Below are 22,520 nucleotides of genomic sequence, written 5' to 3'. Positions count from 1 at the left end.
TATTTTATGTGTCTGAATAATTCTCACATTGTCCCTTTCCTTAGGGAAATGAAGAAAAAATTCCTGACGATGGGTCCTGCGTTGGAGCTATTAGCGATGATTCTGACATTGTTACACTTGAAGCTCCCAAACCAGAAGAAACTCAGAGTCAGGAGGAAGCTCCAGCTGATGGTGAAGAACCTCAAAGTTCAGAGGATTTTAACATGGGTTCGTCCTCTAGCAGTCAATATGCATTTTCCCATGTAGAAACTGGTAAGAGCAATAAATTCCTAAGCAACTGGGTGCAAAAATGTCTCCAGGAACAAAACCCAAACCAGTCTTTGGTTAGGGAACCTTTTCTGTGTGGACAGAGGAAAAAAATAATGGTCTTGTTGAGTACACTCCAAGTATTTGCAGTCTCTAGAAAAACTCTAGGCGCCCTAACTCTACAATTTTGTCCAAATGTATGTCTGCAGTCTTTTTATTTGAAAGTGAACTCTCCTGTTAAGTGTTTACTATTTTAAATAGAAAGTTAGTTTGTAGCATATCTTGGAGAGTTAAAATTACTTTTAGATCATAGATTAATTGTAGATTTTCTCTTGGCAATATTTTGGGCTTTGTATAGAGTTGGCATAAATGACTAGTCAAGTGGGAGACAATTGATTTTTGATGCCATGAGGACTAATAGCAGTCTGACTATAAAAACTTTGTACTACCCTCATAGTTATGTAATATATATTTATATATTTAAGATACTTCCAGTGCTAGGCTGAAATAAGTAATGCATCATATTCAGGAGGAAGGATATGAATATTTGTCCAATGAAAAACAACAAACAAAACCCCAACAAATCCAAACAAAAAATTTCCTGTTTTGTTGCTCTTCTCAAGTTCTCTAGTCTTCCTCTATAGTTCTCTTTGGCTGCTTGTTCATAATCTTTCCTGTTCTCTTTATTTTCTATGACACCTTTGTATTGCTGATTTTTCCATTTCAAATTAAGTTTATTACACAAGCAGCATTTTACATAAAATACTGTTTTTTCTTACAAGTAGGATACAGCATCCTTAAATGTTCATGTATCTGTATAGTATCCATAAGAAACAGGAAGTGACAGCTTAGCATGTGATTATAACCAGTGAAGATTTTTAACAAAGCTGTAGTCTTCTCTAAGTGTTCTGGGGGACCTGACTTATTTTTTAAGTTAAGATTTAGTTGACTTTGTTTTTTCTTTTAGGGATGAGTTCTAAAAGTGCTTTTTTTTCCCCCCTTATGTTTTTGTACACAAAAGTCAGTTTGCTGGAGAAGCTGTGGAAGATTCCTGATTGTGTAAGGGGATGGGGAAATGAGGTGAAAGAGCATGTATCTCGCAGTCTTCCTTTCCAAGGTGGTGTGATTAAATTTGATCAGCTTGTGCAGAGCTGATTGCTTATGGCTTGCATGGAGTGTTCCTACAAATTTTAATAGCAATCTGACCTGATCTTGTAGTAGTCATATTCTAGACAGATGCTGAAAGCCAATCCTCAGTGAAGAGCTTGGCTAAGCTGTCAGTGTTCTATGTGCTTCTTTGCAAAGATGTTAACCTTGCATGTAGATTTGGAACAGACATCAGTAAGGTTTGTAATATGTGCACTTATTGTTTAAATGGATGGTTCTTGTTGGATTCCAAGCCTGTGTGTGACTGGCAAAAAAAATTTCTTCCTTCTAACTTAAACTGATTTCAGCATGGCCTTTAGTGTTGTACATTCAATTGATCAAGTATTGCAGAAAATGTTGGGAATACTTTTGCAATTACTTTAAATGCCGAAGTTGCAGCAGTGGCAAAAAGTGGCAACAGAAATCTTTGCCATCCACTTCTTGTTGAGTTTTCTTTTGTGCTGGAAAAGAATAAGCTTCAGACTTCTCCTAATGTAGATACTAAAATGTTCTACAAGGATTTTCTGCAAACCAATTCGTTTGCAAACTTTTCCTTGCAAACCAATTCCTTTTTAGGCTGTCTTTACCATGCAAACAGCAATGTTTTAATATTGCTTTGTGAATGACATTCAGCCAGCCAAAGTGCTCATATGCTGCAGTGAACTGTATCTGAGCTGTGCTGTGCAGAAATGTCAAGGAAAATCATGTTCTTAACTGATTTCACATGGTTTCTAGTGTAGATCTGACACTTCAAAATCACAGTTACAATCTACAATTTTGGACTGCTGTTATGGTCACACTTTGTTTCATTTGTAGTCCTTTCCATCCTGGTACTGTTAGAGTACAGCTTTGTACTGAATTCTTACAGCAGCTGTAAGGCAGTGGCATTGTTGCTTGAAAGTGTAATTGCTGTTGACAACTTGCCAGTAAGTGCTTATGAATAGCTCTAAGTGTCTTATAGCATTTTTCTTTCTGATTGTCTTTTTTCTTTCTCCTTTCTTATTCTTTGTTGCCCAGTGTGTATCAAAATATTTTCCCTTTTGGCTAGAAGCATCTTGTTCCTTAACCACTATTGTATTCCATGTGTGTTAACTTCTTTGATTGTTAACAAACCCTAAAAAACCCCACAGATGAGCAAGAATAACACCTTTTGCTAAGTTTGTCCTGTATATTTGTCTATAATGTGTGACCTCTGCATTCTAAGAATGCATTCTGAATGCTTGCCTTTGTTTTCCAGGATTGGGGAAGTATGCATCTGATTAAATGACTGATTCTAAAACAGTGTCCTTCTCTACCAAGCTATATAAATTCATTCAAGTGTCTGCATGTCTAAGTCACTGTTTAAGTGATTTGTCTTTATTGCGAAGTCTGCTTGGTTGGTCTGGTTTGACTGATTGACTAAAATGGAGTTTTTAATTAGGGGAGGAAGTTGTCTTTCATAATCTGACATGTTGCTTGTCCATAGAGTTAGAAATTAGACGTGTTCCAGATACTAATTGGTAATCTTATTTGGGCTTGATGCAATCGCTGCATCAAGTTGTAATTTATTTTAAGTGAAAAATCTTAAGTGGTAATGCCTTTTATAGATAATAGCTAGCACTGCTTGGCATTCTTGTCTGTTCAGTGATGTATGCATGGCTTTGCTCAAACAAATGATTTTTCAGTTGTGATCTGTTCAAGGACAGTCACTCTATATTTATATTTTTACATTTTGAGTAATGACATCTGATATGAGAATGAACAACCATATTTCTAGGAGGGGCATTAGCATTGTGTGATTGTGAGCAGCAAATTTAGTGTCCAAGCAGGAGCACTTTGTCATGTCTGGAGACTTCATTGATCACATTGAATCTATTCCAGACATGTGAATGAGGTACAGAATGTAGATACTTGAAAGCTACTTTTCCACCCTACTACTGCTTCCCCTTGATATTTACCTTGCACTGGAAAATTATTCTTTTAAAGGAGGGAGATTAAATAGTAATTACTTATATATTGGATTATATAAATTAATTTACAGAATATGCAGCAAACATTTGGAAAAATGGGAACAAACAATTACAGCTCTGTTGTTATTTTCCTGGTTAGAATATGTGGCTTTTGGGCCATGGGAACATGAACATCCAAATGGTATAATAAACAGAACATACAAATGGTATAATAAACACCATTTTGCAAAAATTCTATAAAGGGTGTTTTTTTAAGGTTAGAATTTATTCTTATCTCAAATCTTGTCCAATTCTATTTACCAAAACTTCAGTCAGGTAATAGAAGAGTGTTGGGAAAGAACAAACAGAAAAGCACTTGTGTGGTTGTTTTCCTGTGCAGTAGTGGTTGAAATGGCTTTTTTGAAAGGGGGTAAAGATGTTAATAGATGGTATATAATAGATACTAAAAGTAAACAAAAGTGCATATTTAAATAAATTTGTATCTCGATTTTGAACATTTCTAATAGCTACATTAATGGAACTTCAATGGAATTTTGTCTGCAGCCGTATGTAGGTCACAGAATGAAGTTCTTCAAGAGTATACAATAAAACCATATCTGTCTTCTAGAAGGCTCTTTCATTATTAAATAATTCATTTTTAATAGCTGCAAGAGAAGGAAAACTAAATTCTTAATCTTTCTACTTCACAAGAATTTGCAGAGGCAGTATATGTAGATGCTTTAAGAGGCAGGATTGACTGAAGCACTTTGTAAGGAGTGAATGATAATGGTGTGGGGAAGTGCCGAACGGTTTTTTGGTGATGATTTCTTGATTCTCTATAATTTCATTAAAAAAATTAATTTTTAACTTTGGAGATCACACATTCCTTGCATAATTTCCAGTGTAAGCTATAACATTGAGAATTTTGATTTTATTAATGTTCTCAAAGATAAACGCTAAATATATTTTGCATAAATATTACAGATTTTGATACTCAGTTTGGTCTTTAGAGCAATAATTGATGCATTTTAAACACTGGTGTATGCTGCTTTTCAGTTTTCTCATCTCAGGCCAGCCACGATGAGTCCAGCAGTGATGAAGGCAGCAGCCAGTGCAGCCCCACGGTGCGCAAGCGGCGCCCCAGGAAGCGAGGGGTGTCGAGCTCCGAGCCTGAGGGGGTGACACCAGGGGTGACACCGGGGGAGCCTGAGCCAGAGCTGCCCAGGGAGGAGCAGCACAAGCGCCAGTTCAGCAGTGGCCTCAACAGGTGCATCATCCTGGCTCTGGTGATTGCCATCAGCATGGGCTTTGGACACTTCTATGGTGAGTTCAGAGAAGGCAGAACACACTGAGTTAACATCTTGCATAGCAAATGCTGCTTTATTGTGACTCTGATATCTTTTCTTGTTCTCTGCTAATAATCTAAACCTAAAAATTGGGGAAAGCAACTGCCACTGTATTGCTAATACAGGGATATCCTTCAGCAATGCAACTGCATTTAATGTATACTACTTCATATAGTAATGTGGAAAATAGTAATTTTTCCTGAGTAGCTCTAGTTTTATATGAAAATATGTCTTTATAAAATGATATGTAATTCAATTGGAGACTGGAAATATCATATTCATTGGATTTGGTTTTGACTAATTGTTAGGGATGTAAATTTTCTCACTTGTTTTGATATTTGTGTTAATTTTCACTTGATCCCAATTTTTTTTTTCATTCTTAGGTATACCTGAAGGTAAGAGCAATGATGTGCTGTGGATGCTGTGCTTGCATTCAGATTTACTTTTTAAATCGTGTGTATGTGTACACACACATCCATATATGTATGCATACTTACAATATGAAAATAAAAGAATAAATAAAATCTCAAGAATTGCTAATGTATGTGGGAGTATAGGAACAACTAATCCAGTCATGCAAACATTTTTTTTGTAGCAGCTACAGCAGGTAATAGTAATTGGTGTGAAAACTGGTTGGTGAGCATTGGCGTGCCAGAGGCATAGAGGAGAACAGTGACTAGACCAGTCTGATAGTGCTTGTGCTGGGAGCTTGAGATTTCAGTTCTGTTAATCACTTCGCCGTGTTTACATTGGTCTTAATGATAAATACTGTCCTTTAAAAGTACTTGGAGATCTGTGGATGAGAAATACACTTTGAACGTGGACTCAGGGTCATACCTTTAGTAAGGAATTCACTTGTTCATTCATTGAAACTGTACTTCTAAAAAAAAATTGTCATGATGACAGTGATGACAGCATTTTCAGCAGAAAGAAGGCAACTCTGTGTGGCTTTAGTTTTTGCTTCTTCAGGTGAAAGTTTTTCATGGTTATGCAATAACTAATCCTTCTATCACTAGAAGGAAAATCAAGTCCTGCTTTCCATCTTCCGTTTTTAGGTTTGTTTCTTTGTAAGAACACAGACTTGCAGAGAGAAATCCATCTCCCTAGAGGATTACTTTGTATTTTTGTGATTCAGCTTGGAATGAATGTTTCCCACAGCACTCTTCTAATGTTAGGCTATATTGTCATGTAAGAGGATTGGAAGGGGTTACTTTTTACAAATTACTTTTCTTTTTTTGGATCAATATCAAAACAGTGTTTTCCTTTTAGCTAGAGCTCCAGCACCCTGTTAAGACTTTTAGAGATGTAGAAAACAATTAGGATTAGATTTTAATCAATAACTGTATCCAAATTGGTATTAAACTGAGTTAATTTGCTGTATGATGCTCTAGGAATGAGAACTGAGAGAGGGCAAACTTTGCAGGTAACAGGTAAAGCTTAAATAAGGTAGAAAGTTCTTGCCAGAAAAATGTCTCCTTATGGACATTCAGATATTTAATTTTTTTCTTTAACCAGAAACTGCAAGCGGGACTATAGCTATGCTAGGGATTTGGATTGATTACTTAAAGAATCTGAAGGATACTGTGACTAAAGAGTACCAGCCGGAAACACAAACCCATTACTGAGGAGTGGCACCTCAATATGTTCATTTTCAGTGTTGCTAAATATAATTTTTGTGTACTGTATCTAAATTATGGTTTTTGATAAGGAGAGAGAGCTTTAAGTGTATTTCTGCAATTCAGGTTCTATGTAACATGAACCCTTTATATTAAATTATGATTTTTCAGATGCAAGTTTTACATTGTTAAAATCAATGGCCTTCCTCAAAAGTATCTATAAAAGATAAATATTAAAACCAAATTTACTGTCAGTATACTGAAATTCATTTATGAAAAGATCTATGCTTCCAGTAAGTGTTTACTAGGACTTTGCAAACATAAAATCATTGCTTCAAAAATGTTGCCTTCCCCTAGCTGAATTGAACTACTGAAGTTCAATTAGGTTTAATATACCACTGTCTTTTTATAAGGTCACACTTGACAATAGATTAAATAAAAATTCAGAGACCACAATGTTCATTAGTGTATTTGTAGTATTTCTTCTGTTTAACAATACATTTCCCCCTACCTTTAAATACAGAAATAGAACTCTGAATATGCACCATTGGTTTTAAAAAAATACCAAAAAATTGCTCTTGCCTTTTACTCTAAATTCAAGAGAATCTTAAAAGCAAATATATAAAAACTACATCAGTGTTATAGTTAAGGAAGTACCAGTCCGGAAGCTCTTGACAGAAAAACTGGTGGCTAGTGCAGTGAAGATACTTCTTCTGAAAACCAGGGTGTCTCAGCCTTTGTCTGACAATTGAAAAACAGGATATTTGCTTATTCTGCAGCCTTTGCTTATGGATAAGAAGGACAACACAGGGCCTGCAACACTTGCTGCTTTGTGAGCAATGTGTAATAATTGTATTTCTGCATGAAAATTTAAATACTGTGCTAATACCCTCTTATTCATGTAATTCAATTAACAGTCAAGGTTGTAGTTCTGAAGTGGATAATGCATGGACCAGTAGTCTCCTCCTTTTATCCTGGCTGACTTGCATGTTACTAAAAAAATTGCAAAGAAGTCACACATTAACTTTTGTTGGTTTGGATCCAACTTATTTCTATGTAGTGTTCCAAAATTCCTTTATTTGTTATTAATGAAAAAACAGTATAGAAGCTAATTTTTACATCTGAGAAATGGTTTATCATTGGAAGAAGTAATTTTGCTACAGCTGAATTGTTACTGGTAAGGACTGGGCAGAAATGGCAAGGTAAGAATGCTTTTGAATTTGCAGAGAGAATGAAGAAAATGTTTTGGTTCCTCTGTTCCTCTAACTGCTTACTCTAAGTCAGTCTGTCAAAAGAAAGTTTTTTATCTTTGTAGGCACAGTGCAGATCCAGAAACGGCAGCAGCTGGTGACAAAGACACGTGAATTAAAAGATATGAAAGATGACCTTTACCAGTGCCAACAAGAGCAAGGAGATCAAGTGCACCACAAAGTGGGGGTAGGTGTGAGCTTAGCTGGAAGTCATTGCATAATTCTGTCATTATGTGTGTATTTTACATAAAGTGAAAATATTTTTTCACAAAAATCCATTAATTTTTTGTCTTTAGTAAGTTCTTTCAGAGAACTTTCCCCTGAATTCTTGACAAAGGTTTATGTTGGTTGAATTTGTTCTCGGAATGTGTTTAAACATACTGGGTTTTATGTCTGTAGTCCAGGAGTTATCTGGACACAGAGACTCTCTGTTTCCCTGTGATATAATGCCAGGTTATCATTAATGAAGACAGCTGAAGTAGAAAATGCTTATAAAAACATCCTGAACCTACAGGTCTTGTGAATTTGCTTTTTGAATTATCAACGGTTATTAATTTTTTACATACTTAAATTGTAGTTCTGTTTGTTTACCGTTACATCATCCAGAGAGAAGGTTAGGGAGTGCTTCATGTCTGTGTGTCTTTCTTTCTTCAAGTTTTCATGTATGTGGCTGTTAGCAGCATTTATACATAATTCAGTATGCTCTAGAACTTGTCAATGATGCCAACAGACTGGGGAGCTCCTTTTGCGTTGGTGTATAGTTACATTAACAGGTATTATCAGCAACAAATTTGGTTCAAAATCAGTTCATGAATTTCTGCTCCAACTGCTGAATGCCTTTGCTTCTGCTAATTTATTTTTGTGATCTGTAAATCCAGTTTGCTAAACATAAATCAACAGCACACATGCACATTTTGATTTCCTTTTAAGATGTTACATTCATGTAACCAACTGACTATCCTTCAGCTAGTTAAATCAATACAAGTGAGGGGTGATGACCTCTGGCTGCAATGGGGAATCTCTCATGTGGTCTTTGTTGCCAAGAAAGTGTGTGATAAACAAACTGAACTGAGATAAACAAACCAGCTCTATTTTTGCATCTTGCTGCCTATGTTTCACTGCATCCAAAATGACAAATAAGCTCTCTTTGGGCTACCTTGGTATTTCATCTTTCTAGCTAAAATGTAACAATTCTCATTGTAGTATTTTTGCTTGTTTTCTTTTTGTTTCTTTTAGTCACTCAAGGGAGATCTTGCCACATGTTTGACCTTTACTGAGGTGGAGAAGAAATCCTTTGATTCTCAAAAAAAAAGTCTTGCTGCAGAAAATCAGCACTTAAGAGAATCTCTAGAGAAGGAAGAAAAAGCTTTGGCCTCACTTCAGGAAGAATTAAGGAAGCTAAGACAACAAATTAGAAACTTAGAAGATAAAGGTAGTAGCACTGAATCTATTGTAATAGAAAATCAGAAACTAAGGGAGCATTTGGAAGAGGAAAAGCAAAGGAACAGCAATTTTCTCAGGCAAAAGGAAACACTCTTTGCAGAGGCACAGATGTTAAGGCGAGAGCTGGACAAAGAACGTCATGTTACAGAAGCTCTGAAGAAAGAATTAGAACAGTTAAGTTCTCGTCAAACACCTGACAGTGCTAGTGATGATGATGAGACATTAAGAGAAAATCAAGAAATAGAAACTCTGAGAGGAAGACTGGCAGAACTAGAAAAAAAGCTGAACTTTGAGCAACAACGCTCTGACTTGTGGGAGAAGCTGTATGTTGAAGCAAAAGACCAAACTGAAAAACAAGAATTTAATGAATATGGACAAAAGAAAGGTGCTAAAGGGCAAAGTAAGAGTAGAAAGAAATCAAAGGAGACCTTTTTTGGTTCAGTTAAAGAAACTTTTGATGCTATGAAAAATTCCACAAAAGAGTTTGTAAGACACCATAAAGAAAAGATTAAGCAGGCTAAAGAAGCAGTGAAAGAAAACTTGAAAAAATTCTCTGATTCCGTGAAGTCTACATTCAGACACTTCAAAGATACCACAAAAAACATCTTTGATGAAAAGGAGAAGTCATCAAGTGATAAAAGATATGAGGCAAACAAGAAAGCTCGAACTTTTTACCGAGACCATAACTCCTACGAGAATCTGAAGCACATGCATTACAGGGGACCTCACATGCCAAAAGAACCCAGAAATGGAAGAAAACATCATTTTACAACATTTGAAAAAGATTCAGATTCCCAGAAATGTCTCAGTGATCACTTGTGTAATAGAAAACATCAGTTTGCCCTAAAGGGCTGCTCTGGTATTTTTGAATGTGCCCATCAAGAATTCATCAGTCTCTTTAACAGAGTTTCGGATCCCATCAAGGTGGATGAATTCAATCGGCTAATGAGAAAGTATTTGCAACAAGTTGTACATAACTTTCACCACTGGAGAGAACTAGAAAATTTCATCAATAAGTTTTTTCATAATGGGTTATTTATACACGACCAGATGCTCTTCACTGATTTTGTTAATGATGTCAAGGATTACCTGGAAGATATGAAGGAATACCAAAGTAATAATGAAAAGGTTTTTGAGGATTTGGACAAATACGTCTACAGATACTACTTCCATTATGATAATTCACCCCAGTATGGACCCAGGTTTGTTTCCATGTTTCCTGAACTTGATAACACAATGGAGTGATTTTTGTGAAGACAACTAATGTCCTTGTTGTAATGGATGGTCTTTGAATGCATATGTGTATGTATATATGTGTGTATATATATATAAACACACACATATGCTAGAAGACTTTCTGAAGGACTTAGTGGAAACATTAGATTGTGTTATATAAAGTGGATCTGTAGTACCTTTTAGGTAAATTTTGTGTGTGTACATAGCACAATCTAATGTTTCTGCTGGGTTCTTTAGAAAACTGTAACTGCCAGTAGGATTTCTGTAGACTGAACAGCTCTGATTGCCTGTCTGATGGAATGACTAACTCTTGGAACATTAAGTAGGACTGCCTTGTTGTCCTTTGCTGAATGAGGTTTTTCAGTATATTTGAGGAGTCTCCGAGTCCTGTTCTGGCAGATACATTCCCTGCAGGCCTTTCAGGAATTTCACTACTCTTTTGTAGATGAGTGAAATACTGAGTTAGTCTATATGCTCAGAGCACAGCTCATCACACAGCAGGCTTTACTGCAGATCCTGACCCTGGCTAAACTGTGTTCAGACTTGCTCACAATGGCCATTGGTGTGAATGGCTTCCTACATTCCTTTCCTGGAGCGAAAGGTGTTTTCAGGGCTTTACAGATTTGCACTTGTATTGTTTATAATTTCATGCATTTTACTGCAGCTGGAAGTCTGAATCATTAACTACTTTGGGGTTACTAAATATCATATGAGGTAGTACTTTTTCCTATTGAAGGCTGAACCATGAGGTTATAGTCCTATTATCAGCTACCAAGTAGCCTTTTTAATGTGGTTTTGGCAAACACATAAGGTTTATGATTTTATTTTTAGTCCAAATACATCTTCCTAATTTATTATTAAATGGACTTTATTTTTAAATGGAATACTTGATTTGTGAGAATTTCAGCTTGCAGAAAACCAATTTCAAATTCTTTTACTGATGTTAAGAAGTTTGTGATACCAGCTGCATTTTTACTTTTAGAAAGCATTTCTTTTATATATACCATCTTACTGATGATTTAAACAAACAAATGCCTCCCCCATTTTCCTTATAAGCTAAAGGACTACTTAAGACTTATTTTATTTTCAATGAACCTCAGTATGTTAAAAGCTGTTCTTGAAAATGTAATTGTGTTCCAAAATGCTTTTAGTAGTAATAAGCTTTTGTTTACTCCTTGCAGTCGACCTAAAAGACCTTCTTTTACACAAACTGAAAATTCCAGACATGAAAAACAAGCTCAGAAGTACCAACACCGTAATAAAAGAGAAGGTAAATGGCATAAACATGGTCGCACTAATGGAAGACACATGGCAAATCTTGAAATAGAATTGGGGCAACTACCCTTTGATCCAAAATATTGAGTAATTTATTGTAAAAATTAAGATGAAAATTCACATACTCTCTGGAAACTAATTGTTTTTCAACAAAGCAGCAAGATGCAAGTTTTTTTGCTGAATAATTTGATTTTTACACATTTTTGTTAACAGGCAGAAGTCAGGCTTTCTAATTTGCATATTCCGTACCGTTGCTTTAACTGTTCTTTGGAAGTGAAGATCGTTTGGGTGCCAGCAGTATTGTTGCAGAAACTAGGCATGCAATGACCTGTGTATGAAAAATATGCTTAATTGCATTCCATTAGTGTAGTTAAAGCTTGAGCCATGCATAATGTACCAACTACTAACTCCAATGTTTGATATACTAACTTCATCTCATCCTTCAAAAAATAGGTCTACATTGTGGTAATGTATTTGTTAGTGTTTTGTAACCTTATATTTGCTTCCTGTCTTTGGGGGGGTTCAAGAGCCTGTTGAATTGTGAAGAATTTGCTGTGCTGCATTCTAATCAGCGTGCTGATTTAAACACTTGAAATGTCTTGCATATCTGCATATTGTAGAAAAAAAAATAAAGAGACATTGTGGGTAAAAGTCTTTATTTATAAAACAAACTTAGCATAGCTGTACAGTTCTATAAAAATGGTCCATTCTTGTCTATTTTTTATTGCTTAAGTATTCCTATGGTAACTTTGGTCCTCCCAATGTTTTCTAGTGTTGTAAGGTATGTCAGCAACCTACCTTACCCTGCTCTACTGCTATGGAAGTTGCCTTCAGGAGGAGGTTTTTGTGTTTCCAGGCAGCCAGTGGCTGCCTAATGGGACTTCCCATTTGACTTCCCCAGTTTCAGACTCACCACTCTCTCCTTTCTGCAGTAAGCATGGCTACTGCTATGCAAAACTGATCTCATTAGGTCTGAGGTCTAGAAGCTGATCTTCAGGGATGATTCATTTCAGTTTTTCTCCTGTAGACGTAGATGTGGCTTCCAACTCGCCCTTGAGGTACATGAGTATGAAAGACAGTGGCTGTTTTCTTATAGCCCCTTAAAGCTAGAAATGATGATATTTCCTGTAAATGAACATATATTAATTTCCACAGTCAGAAAATATAGCTGAGAGTATAATAGTGTTCCAAAGACCCCTGAAAACCATCAGTTCAACTGTCCCTGGGAAGCTTTATCCTTTATTTTAGGAAAGCCTGCTAGAAAAAGAAGTACCTCTCCTGTCTGATCCTGCCCGGAGTGGATATTCACCAGACACCGTGGCTTGAGTGCATGGACTTCATTAAAGATTTGAGGGGTAAAAGGTACTGTGACTGCAGGTGTTTTTGCCTTTCATTGTTGCTTACTTGAAAGTGCAAGTTCTGGGAACAGATGGCACATTTGTTTTAATATGAATTGAGAAAAGTTCCACAAAACATTACTTTGTGGTGGGTAGAATTTGCACAGAGGAGAGGGCATATGTCAACATTAAATATATATCACTGGAATGATATCAATATTCTTATTATGGACTAAAGGGTTCATTTTTAATTTAAGCTGTGTTTTAAAAAAGTTGTGGACAACAATTTTCAAAAAGTTTTAGCTTCAACTCTTCCCTAATTTATTCTGTAACTTATCCTCAGAAGTAGGTTGTTTGATCTTGCAGTTACCATACCTGTTCTAGCACATTGAAGAGGATCAAGTGACTGGGTAATAATGTGTCATTGTAAAACTCCTTATTCAGCCAGCCAAGTGGGTTAGAGTAAAACACATCTGCTTCATCAATGTAGCTCTCATTGCCAGTTAGGTTTGGGGGACACTGAAGGAATCTCATTTTTAGAGGACAGTGAACATGACTAGGGAGAAAAACAAAAACATACATTTCATAAACTGACCAGTATCTGAGATTTGAAATGACTCATCACTTTAAAAGATACCTCAGTCAAAACCAAAATCGATTTGATTTTTTCCCTCAGAGTACTATTTTCTTCCCTTCAGTACTTCATATGAAAACAAAGTAGAACAAGCAGATTCAGCTCCCAACTGCTGGGATTGTGTTGGTAGCAGATCACAGAAAATACATTCATCTTAATAAAAATACCATCTGCACAAGATGAGTTTCTTAAAAAGATACTTTTCCATATCAACTTCACTATTTATATCTGCTTTAATGTTTTGTTTACTTGCCAGGATCTACTGCAAACCTTTTGGAATAGTGACCTCAGTCACTGTGCGTTGTAATTACATTTCTTTACTGCCTAGCAGCAGAAGTAAAGGTAAAATTAATACACTTTGATTGTAAGAATTGGTGTTTAGTTTCGCTACAAAAGTTACCATAATGAAACAGTGTGACATACTTGGTGACATACATTAGGCTTACTGCATATTCTCATACAAAGTATTTTACAAAAATGAATGAAGCTTAGGTACTGGATTTTATTCTGTGGTATAAGCCTTTGGTTTATGTCCCCTATTCACTCTGTATTCACTGTATGAAAAATCAAAACTCTTCCTATATGCATTTATCTATCTCAATTCATTAAGCTTTGGAAAAAAAGAAATCTTGATTTCTGATTGTTTGGATTTTAATGTAGTGCACTGTTAACTCTGAATACCTGTAAAATGGAGTAGAGTGGCATGGCATCAGCATGAAGACAAAAGCCTGTGACTGGTGAGATTTATTGCAGAGCTGCTGGATGTGAGTCATAACATCCAGAGTGCCTCGCTGGTGAACCAAGCCTGTGTACAGGGCTGGGAGTAAATTGGACAAGAGCAGGAAACTTGCTGCAGATTTCTTCCATGCTTTCAGGTGTTTCAAAGAATATCCTATAGAAACATTTGAGTAAGTTTGGGAGATAAACAAGTCACACATTTTTGAAAGTACCCTAATATAGTGGCAAACCAACTCAGTCAATAACAATACTTTCTTTGAGATACTTTACTACAGTGTATTTTGAGTCTTTACTCTTTGAAAGGAAATTCAAAGATTAGACTTTGCCCTTTTAATTCTTGAAGTTAACGGGGTAAATCTTAAGCTCACACCTGTCTCCTGAAGTACAGAAATACAATTTCAAAACCAGTGCTTTGTCTCTTTAATTTCTTGTCATGAAAAACAGTCCATTCAATAGTTTGGATGAATGATACATGGCAACTTAGTGATGTGTTCTGATTCATGCAAGTCCAAGTAGAGCCAGAATAAATGGTAACTACATGTGCATGGCTGTGGTATTCTTTTTCTCCAAAATGCTGAAAACTACAGCATTACTGTTATTAAATTTTGAGCTGCTGTCCTTGGAAGAGCATACTCCTCCATTTTTTTTCCCATCTCCAAGTGCTGCCCCTTTCCCCCACTTTCCTTGAAGGAGCTAATGATGGGAAAAGGCATTTCTCCTGGTGAGAGATGGTTGCAGAAGCCCCTTTCTCACAACCACAGCTTAGATTAAGGTGGCACAGACAACAGCTTCATGTTTCAGATAGTCTGAAAACCCTTTTCAAGTCATGTGCTTGTCACCATCAGGAGAAAAATATTTTATGCAGCTTTGTGACACCTGTACTGAATCACAGAAAACAAGCTACAAGGCATATTCCAGAAATCAGTAACAAGCAAATTAAATCAGTCTTCAGTTGGTCAGTTTTTAGCAGAGACCAAAATTATGGAAATAAAATTTACTTTTGTTTAGACTATCAAAACAGGTTAAAGAAAATCACCGTGTTTAGTGATTCTTCAGTTTTGAACTTGTATTTTGAACTGAAGGTATACAGCTTCATGTTCCAGAAATTTTAATCTCCCTTTGTAACATCTAAATCTAGAAAAGGGTAGTTTAATTTTTTGCTTGCATAATCAAAGACATTAGTGACATATTTAAAGGCATATTTTAAAGAACTGTGTGGAAGAATACTATGAAGGAGCCAAAAAACAAGACTTATTCTCAGGGTGACAATGCTGAAAAATTAGGAGTCACTGACACAGTTGTCATATTTTTGCAAGAATACTTCTATCCATGCTAAGCATTCTTTATCTGTGCTATGGTCACTTGCTCTTCCTCATCTTTTTTCTTTCTCTTTTTAAGTAGCTGTAAGAAAAGGTTAGACTAATTCTAAGAATCCTTTGTCAAATACCTACATTGACCATGGTCTCTCTCTGGATAAAAATTATATCCAGGTAAGGCTGCAAGACATTTGAAACCAATGCTTACCACAAAAAATCATGCAGAATGGCAGTACTGGGTAGATGAACCTGAATTCCTTATGGCTCAGTGTGCTGTAATAAAACATACAATACTACATCAAGTGAGTTAAATGTTTCAGTTCTGTTGATAAAAGGTGTTTTAGAGCGTAGAGGAGTGGAAGAACATGTACATGTATTAAGAAGCTTTTTGTGCTGAAGTAGTTAAGAATAAAAATCCAAATTGTCACTTTTTAAGAACATAGTAAGTACATTCAAATAAGGATTACTTAGTCAGTTTAAACCAAGCACTGGTAAAAATTCCTGGCTACTACCATTAAATGGTCTGATGCTTGACAACTAGATATAATTTAGCCAGTACTTCACCAATCCGTTTTCTGTAATAAGACACAATAAATAGTGTGGATGAAAAGCTAAGATTCAAGTTCCCATTTCTATCTAGCAAATTAATAGTCACCCCTGCTAATACAACATTACACAATTTCCCATGCCAACTTTTGGGGCTTTTTTGGGGATTACTGCAACAGTCATAGCTTGGGAATCAAATGGGTTCTTAAAAGACTAAGGGAGGTAAAGAAGTCCTACAGCCAATAGAGCTACTTCCAGTTTTGAGCTGGAGTATAAGAAGAAATGGCGTTTCTGGTCTTGCTACTCTTTTGCTGTAGTCTATTACTACTACAGTATAACAGTATTTATTGCTTAGTATTTATTTGTCATACTTTTTCTCATCTGAAAGTGTCTCTCCTGTTTAATCTACCGTTAATTCTGATGCTTTAGAAAAAACCTTTTCTTATGCTTCTGAGCTTATAATGAAAAATACAGCCTTACGATAGTTAAAAGCTGTGTGTAGACTTACGAATGGAGTAAGTTTTAGAGGTCTAAGAACCTCTCACCTTACTGGGGATGTATTAGCCAAATGAAATGGTGTTTTCATTAACAGGCATCCAGTGAACACAGTTTTGTAACTGTTCTATTAGTTCTATTTTTGCTTAAACACCTGCTGGATGATTGACTGTTGCTTTTGGAGTTTTTTTTTTTTCATTTTCCATTGCATTTCACACTGAATTATTCTTTAAAGGTCTAATCAGTTCTAAAGATACATGTTGGGTAACAATACAAGAAGCAGAATTTTGTGTAATACATAAATTGTATTACATAAATACACAAATTGTTTTATAACTGACTGCATTTCTTGGAGTGCTTGAATAGTTTTGAGTTTTCTATCACTTAACCTAAATACTGTGCCACTTTTTTCTGGAGAGGATATGAACTTTGCAGAGAACACAACCGGTGAGAAGCAGTAGTTGCACTCAGGAGAGATTACCTGTACACCACCACTGTCCAAATCACTGCCAGCAGGAAGATGCGGTACCTTCTTGGTGCCAGCACACAGCCATGAATAAAGAAAGGCAGGTGGGTACCCAGGGTGACTGGTAGTCCCTGAGTGAAGTACCAGTGCCAAGGATGAGAGCCGTAAAATGTTCCCAAATTCTGCAGCACGTTGAATTTCAAGAAGTTCAGCTGAACCAGTACCCACTGGGAGATGGAGGGGAGAGTTAAACACAAATCCGAAGTCAAAACCAACAGCTACATTGAGTTACACAGTCATCACTGGCCTTAAATGGTATGCTTTCACACCTATTTCAGGGTTTTTGTTTTCTACTGAGACTCATCGTGGACTTCCTATATTTAGCAATTAATCACAGAACTGTGCAAATTTGTGGTTTGTTGATAACTATTCAGAGCTGAGTAGACTAGTTTTATGTAGCAGTCCATCATTTGAAATAACTGAGAAGTCAGTGTTCAAGGGTTTGTGGCTTAGGATATATTTAGAGATCATAGGCCAGACACTGTCCCAGAAACAAAAGAAGTCAGACAAGTCTGAAACATCCATCAATGCTAAAACACTAAACCCCAACCTTCTTCTTATAAGTCAAGTTTAAAACAGCTTACCTCACCAAAAAACACACGGTCAATTATTAAAGAGGTTCCTACTGTGACCAATCTGCAAAAATGGAAAGTTTGTTGCACTGATGTTGCCTGAATTGCTTGTGTATTTTCTCCAGATAGCTGTCCAAACTCCCAATTCCTAGTATTTTTGAGATTTTCCACACTCATGGCCATTTTACAGTGGCCACTTGCCATCACCTGGTATCCTTGGCACAATCCCAGATTAAGCTGGAATGCTGCTCATGTCTCACCATCATGAAATCTTTCCTAGTGCTTTTTTGCAGCATATACAACAGTTTAAAGGAAACATGCCCCTTCCTTAAACTTTTGCAAAAAGACTCTATTTGTTCTTTTTTTTATTTACACGGTATCAGCTTTTTTGGCTTGTCTGCCTTTTCAGTGGTAAAACCAATCTTAAGATGTAGCTTTGCACAGTTACAGTTTAAATTCACAAAGAACTTACCCAACTGGAATGCAGTTGTGTAGGATAAGGTCTGCTTTCCTCTGTTCTTGCAAAAAATGACTGAAGATCAAAGGCATCCACGGGATAACAGCAGTGGGACGAATAACAATTGCAAGTGCTATCAAAGCTAAATATTTACAACTAGAAGGAAAAAAAACATGAAAAAGCCAGAAGCTTATCAAACGGTCTGGTCAATTCTTCTGCAGACAGTGACATTCCAACATCTGTCATGTCTCTGGCCAAAATTTTTCATACTGCAAGTAGCTTTGATTCTGAGTGCAGATACTCTATTTTGTTTGGAAGGCTGCAACTCTAGAATTGCTCGGACTAGCAATGGAGTTGCTAACTAGAGGTATATACTTGCTTTAAAACAGTGAATGGTAAAGAAAGTTGTGACCACAAATTCATCTATATCTGAACGCAAAAAAGCTTTTGTTATCTTTTCCCAAGTTGGGACTGGAACATATTCCAGTTCTTTAAATTTTAAAATAAAGCTTCTCATAAAGTCACACCTTGCATAAAGAAATGGGGGAATAGCTCATTTTACATACCAGCTATAACACAACCTTAAAAAAATATTTAGAGAAAATACCAGAGTGTTTTTTCCATGAGATAGAGCTCATGCTACATGAGTGAGGGGGCTTTGGTTGCCTTAGAAGTTAAGATTAAAATTAGCATTTTAAACAGTATTAGTAGACTGGTGTCATCCCAAACCAAAAATCATCAGTAGTGTTAGGAAAAAGTTTCTCACCTGTTCCCCATCTTGGAACCTTTTATCGGATAGTAGGAAAGAGCAAAAATGGTAAGAATAGTCTCCATGGTGTTTGTTAGGGTTCTGGTACAGGAATACCATGTAAACCAAGAACAGAGTTGGCAGAAGAACTGAAAATAATTATGAACAACACATTAAAACAAGTTCACCTAAATGAAGGTGATAATTCTTCAAGGTGTGACTTACCATTTTGCTGTTATTTACACTGCAAAACCAGTGTTTATTGACATGCATAATTTTTTAAAGGCTGAGACTCACCACAAACTTTGCTGTTTCTGAATTTTCAAGGTGTTGCACTAATGAGTAAAGCTTCACATCAGCCAAAGCAGCCAGCACTGCCTGTGCAAGCCTAGGGACCCAGATCTGTGTAAGCAGAGAGAAACCAAGTTAAATTCCAAGTTTTAAGAGAGGACTACAGGATTAGTGAATGACTGTTCAGGTATGAAAATAGTGAACTAGTGAATATTCTCTATAGCTTTTTAAGATTTTAAAAATGCAATAGTAAAGTCCTTGGGTAAGAATAGTATTTCTGCCAAAACAGAGAATGTCTAAAGTTCAACTAAAAGTGTTCAGAGATGGAAAGTAGAATTATCTGCGATTGTTCTCCAACAGAAATCAAAAGGGGCTGCTGTTAGTTTTTGTGAGTTTAGTACAAATATACATTGCTAAATACTTTGGAAAACTGAATCACTGTGCAATTATGATGTTGTGGCAAACACTATCAGTGTGGAACTCCAAGAGATTGATGGAGGTCAAGGATAATCCTCTGCAGTCACAGGCATCAGTGCTGTGACTGGAGATCTGTAAATGACTTCTGCCCCCATGGGAAATCAGTGGGGTCTCTGTGCTCATGCATCTCTAATTGCCAGACTCAAGGCTTTGCATTTTACCTGGACAATGATAAAAATGCACTGTATTTAAATACAATGCTTTTAAATTGAATTTTAGTAGCAGATGTGCATTTTTTGATTATACTCACCAGCAGCTGAACATTATCCTGAGCCAGCAGCTGTAATGCTTTGTACATGCTTGCAAAGATCAGTGGGTACGAGTAGCCCCTTAAGCTACTTGTCCATTCCCAAGTCAGGTAACCATAATTACGAATATTAAGGACAGATCATGACCAACTGAAACGAAAAACTTCACTCGAGCCATCCAGGTCGAGACCCTCTGTCCCCTTGGGTCCAAACGGTGAGGTATTTGTTGCTGGTCAAGCCAACACCTTATTGCCACGAAAACCCATGCCTGAGCGGGGAAACCTGTACTCGGGCGGGGAAAGCAGTGTCCGAGCGCTCCCCCGCCCAGGACCCCGCGGGAGCCGCGTCCCCTCCGGCCGCGGGGAGCGATGAGAGGGCGCGGCAGGCGAAGGATATTTGAAGACCATGCGATGCGCCACCTCCAGCGACTGCCAATACTCGTCCGGGACGAAGCTGGTCTGGACGAGGAAGCAATTGAGCGTCCGCAGCGCCAGGGCGAGCGCCAGCAGCGGCGCGGCCGCGGTCGCACCTGCGGGGCGAGGCTGGTCCGTCACGGGTCCCTCGGGGACAGACCCCCTGCCCCCCGCCCCTCCCGGCGCGGCCCGGCCCCGCTTACCGGCGCCTCGCTGCGCGGCGGCCCCGCCGGCCGAGCTGTACAGCACCGACCGCCGCTTGCGGAGCCGCACCGCCTCCGACATCCGCGCCCGCAGCTATCCGCCGGGGCATGCGCGACCGCGGGGGGCGGGACAGCGGCGGCACTTCCGTCCGGTCCCTGCGGCGAGCGGGAGGCGGCTGCTCGGCGCTGTTCCGCGTTCAGGTGAGGCGCCGGGCCGCGGTCCGAAGCCGTGCCGGGGCCGCGCCGTCCGTGCGCGCCCGCCCGCGCTCCCCGCGTGTCCGTGAGCGCGGCAGCGCCGCCTGCCGGCATGAGGGGGCTGCCGCCGCAGCACGTGGCCGTGGCCGTGGCGCTCGGCGTGCTCAGCGGGCTCTACATCTACGGGCCGCTCTTCCAGCCGCCCGCGGCCCCGCACGGCCCCGCCGCGCCCACCGCGCCGCCGCCGGACGCTGCGCCCGAGAAGAGACCCTGAGGGAGTCGTGCGGCGCCGTTCCCCAGCCCCGCTTCGCAGCCCAGCCCAGCCCAGTCCGGCCCGGCCAGTCAGTCCGGGGCGATGGAGCCGCTCGGAGCCGGCGCGACCGTCACCTGCCGGGCCTCCCTCCCTCCCTCCCTGCCGAGCCGCCTCTGCAGCCCGGCCCCGCCCCGAAGCCACCCGCCTGCTGGAGCTGCAGCTGCGTGCCTGTTGTTTGGTACCAGATTTTGGGACGTGAATGGTGAATCATCTGAGACATTCTGAATGTTTGAAAGCCTATTTCACATCCAAATTTAAATAACATCAGGAAACTCGAAAAAGAATGTTGCTGCTGTATGGTTGCGCTTCATGGGTTTTCTTCGATTGCCTCTGATCTGATGCTCCAAATGATAAATACCATTTTTCTCTGCTTCTCACGGTTTCAGTTCTTAATACATCAGCTCAGTTGTGAAAGCAGTTGTGCAAATGGCTGAGAAAGGAACTGCACCCAAATTTTGGCGTCTTTAGCTTATAGGTAGACCTGGCCATATGTACATACACACACGTACCACATGAACATATACACAGCTTCCATTCCTGACAGTGAGGCTACAGTGGATATGTAATAGATAAGTCTGCCTGAAAAATAGGTTGTACTTGGAGAAGAGCCTAGGTGTATAGCTCAGGAAGACACCGTGGCCCTTGGAATAGATGTGGATTAGTCTGACAGAACAGAATCTGAGACTCAGGGAGACCAGATCACTAGATATGTCAAGACTTCAATAAATCTAAAAAGAAACCAAACCTAGGAGATCTTGGGACAAACTTTTGTCAGGTTTTGGTTTGAACACAGAATCTTGTTTGGTCAGAATGAGGGAAGAAATCTACTCTCTGGGTGTCTTTATATTTTAAGCCAGGGACAATGTGATAGCTGGAGGCAGTGGTATGGGAGCTGAGATGGGAGCATAGCAGTAGAAGGTGGACTGGGAGGTGCAGTTGAGTGCAGTAAATGCAGTTTGGACATGACATTACATGGGCAGTGGCTTTAAACTGAAAGAGAGCATGTTTAGATTAGATATTAGAAAGAAATTCTTTACAGTGTGGGTGGTGAGGCCCTGGCACACACTGCCCAGAGATGTGGCTGCCCCATCCCTGGAAGTATCCAAAGCCTGATTGGACAGGGCTCTGAGCAGCCTGGTCCAGTGGAAGGTGTCCCTCCCCATGACCGGGGATTGGAACTGGATGATCTTTAGGGTCTCTTCCAACCAAACCATTCCATGATTCCATGAGGAAATGCCACAAATTGGCACAGATGTTCAGTGCAAACACTGAACTGCTGCAGTGACTCCAGCAGCTTCCTTGACAATACCACTATATCCTGAAAAGTTTATTTTGAAGAGGTGTAGCTGGTCTAGTTGGTACTTCCTTTGTAAATATAATGACTGGAATTGTCCATAAAGATGGCAGTTGAATTTGAAAAGTCTCAAGAATGGGGATGTTTGAACTGATGCAGGTGGAAAGTGTTACTGATGCAACTGAGCTTAAGACTCTGCTTGCTGAATTCTTGAGGCTGCTGGATTTAAAG

The 22,520-nt window shown here is 38.7% G+C and overlaps 3 protein-coding genes across 7 annotated transcripts in view; 2 read left to right on the top strand and 1 right to left on the bottom strand.

Moving 5' to 3' along the window:
- Positions 1–21,369, top strand: part of CCPG1 (cell cycle progression 1) — a 30,594-nt gene extending 9,225 nt beyond the window's left edge. For 2 of the 4 annotated variants that reach the window (XM_085070678.1, XM_085070679.1), the window contains 6 exons: positions 45–252; positions 1,268–1,363; positions 4,377–4,643; positions 7,598–7,719; positions 8,769–10,177; positions 11,393–12,137. In XM_085070678.1, coding sequence (XP_084926804.1) covers positions 45–252; positions 1,268–1,363; positions 4,377–4,643; positions 7,598–7,719; positions 8,769–10,177; positions 11,393–11,573 — 2,283 coding nt within the window. In that variant the 3' untranslated portion in view covers positions 11,574–12,137. Of the gene's footprint in view, positions 1–44; positions 253–1,267; positions 1,364–4,376; positions 4,644–7,597; positions 7,720–8,768; positions 10,178–11,392; positions 12,138–12,734; positions 19,977–20,256 lie in introns of those variants that run through there. The other 2 variants (XR_014854314.1, XM_085070680.1) reach the window with 2 other exon arrangements.
- On the bottom strand, positions 12,126–20,591 carry PIGB (phosphatidylinositol glycan anchor biosynthesis class B). Of its 2 annotated transcripts, XM_085070682.1 has the most exons (12): positions 20,488–20,591; positions 20,270–20,400; positions 19,874–19,993; positions 19,153–19,257; positions 18,874–19,004; positions 18,123–18,263; positions 17,663–17,714; positions 17,034–17,245; positions 15,720–15,784; positions 14,139–14,349; positions 13,199–13,379; positions 12,126–12,611 (listed from the first exon to the last, which is right to left on the bottom strand). In XM_085070682.1, the coding sequence occupies exons 1-12, from the start codon at positions 20,567–20,569 to the stop codon at positions 12,480–12,482; spliced, it is 1,563 nt and encodes a 520-aa protein (XP_084926808.1). In that variant the 5' UTR covers positions 20,570–20,591; the 3' UTR covers positions 12,126–12,479. The 2 variants fall into 2 exon arrangements, with proteins under 2 accessions (XP_084926808.1, XP_084926807.1); XM_085070681.1 differs by having other exon boundaries at positions 20,270–20,569.
- Positions 20,668–22,520, top strand: part of RAB27A (RAB27A, member RAS oncogene family) — a 32,153-nt gene continuing 30,300 nt past the window's right edge. Inside the window, exon 1 of the mRNA XM_085070692.1 lies at positions 20,668–20,688. The gene's annotated coding sequence lies outside the window, so the exon portion shown is untranslated. The remainder of the gene's footprint in view (positions 20,689–22,520) is intronic.

The sequence above is a fragment of the Lichenostomus cassidix genome, chromosome 10 (assembly GCF_008360975.1).
Source record: "Lichenostomus cassidix isolate B80296 chromosome 10, HeHo_3.0, whole genome shotgun sequence".
NCBI lineage: Eukaryota > Metazoa > Chordata > Aves > Passeriformes > Meliphagidae > Lichenostomus > Lichenostomus cassidix.
This window is presented reverse-complemented; position numbering and strand designations above follow the sequence as displayed.

Excerpts from the sequence above, each read along its gene's own strand:
- PIGB (XM_085070681.1), bottom strand. The coding sequence starts at position 20,569 with ATGTCGGAGGCGGTGCGGCTCCGCAAGCGGCGGTCGGTGCTGTACAGC. Across the intron at positions 18,264-18,873 it reads GGTTCCAAGATGGGGAACAG|TTGTAAATATTTAGCTTTGA; the intron begins GTGAGAAACTTT and ends TTTTCCTTCTAG. Across the intron at positions 17,715-18,122 it reads CACAACTGCATTCCAGTTGG|ATTGGTCACAGTAGGAACCT; the intron begins GTAAGTTCTTTG and ends CCATTTTTGCAG.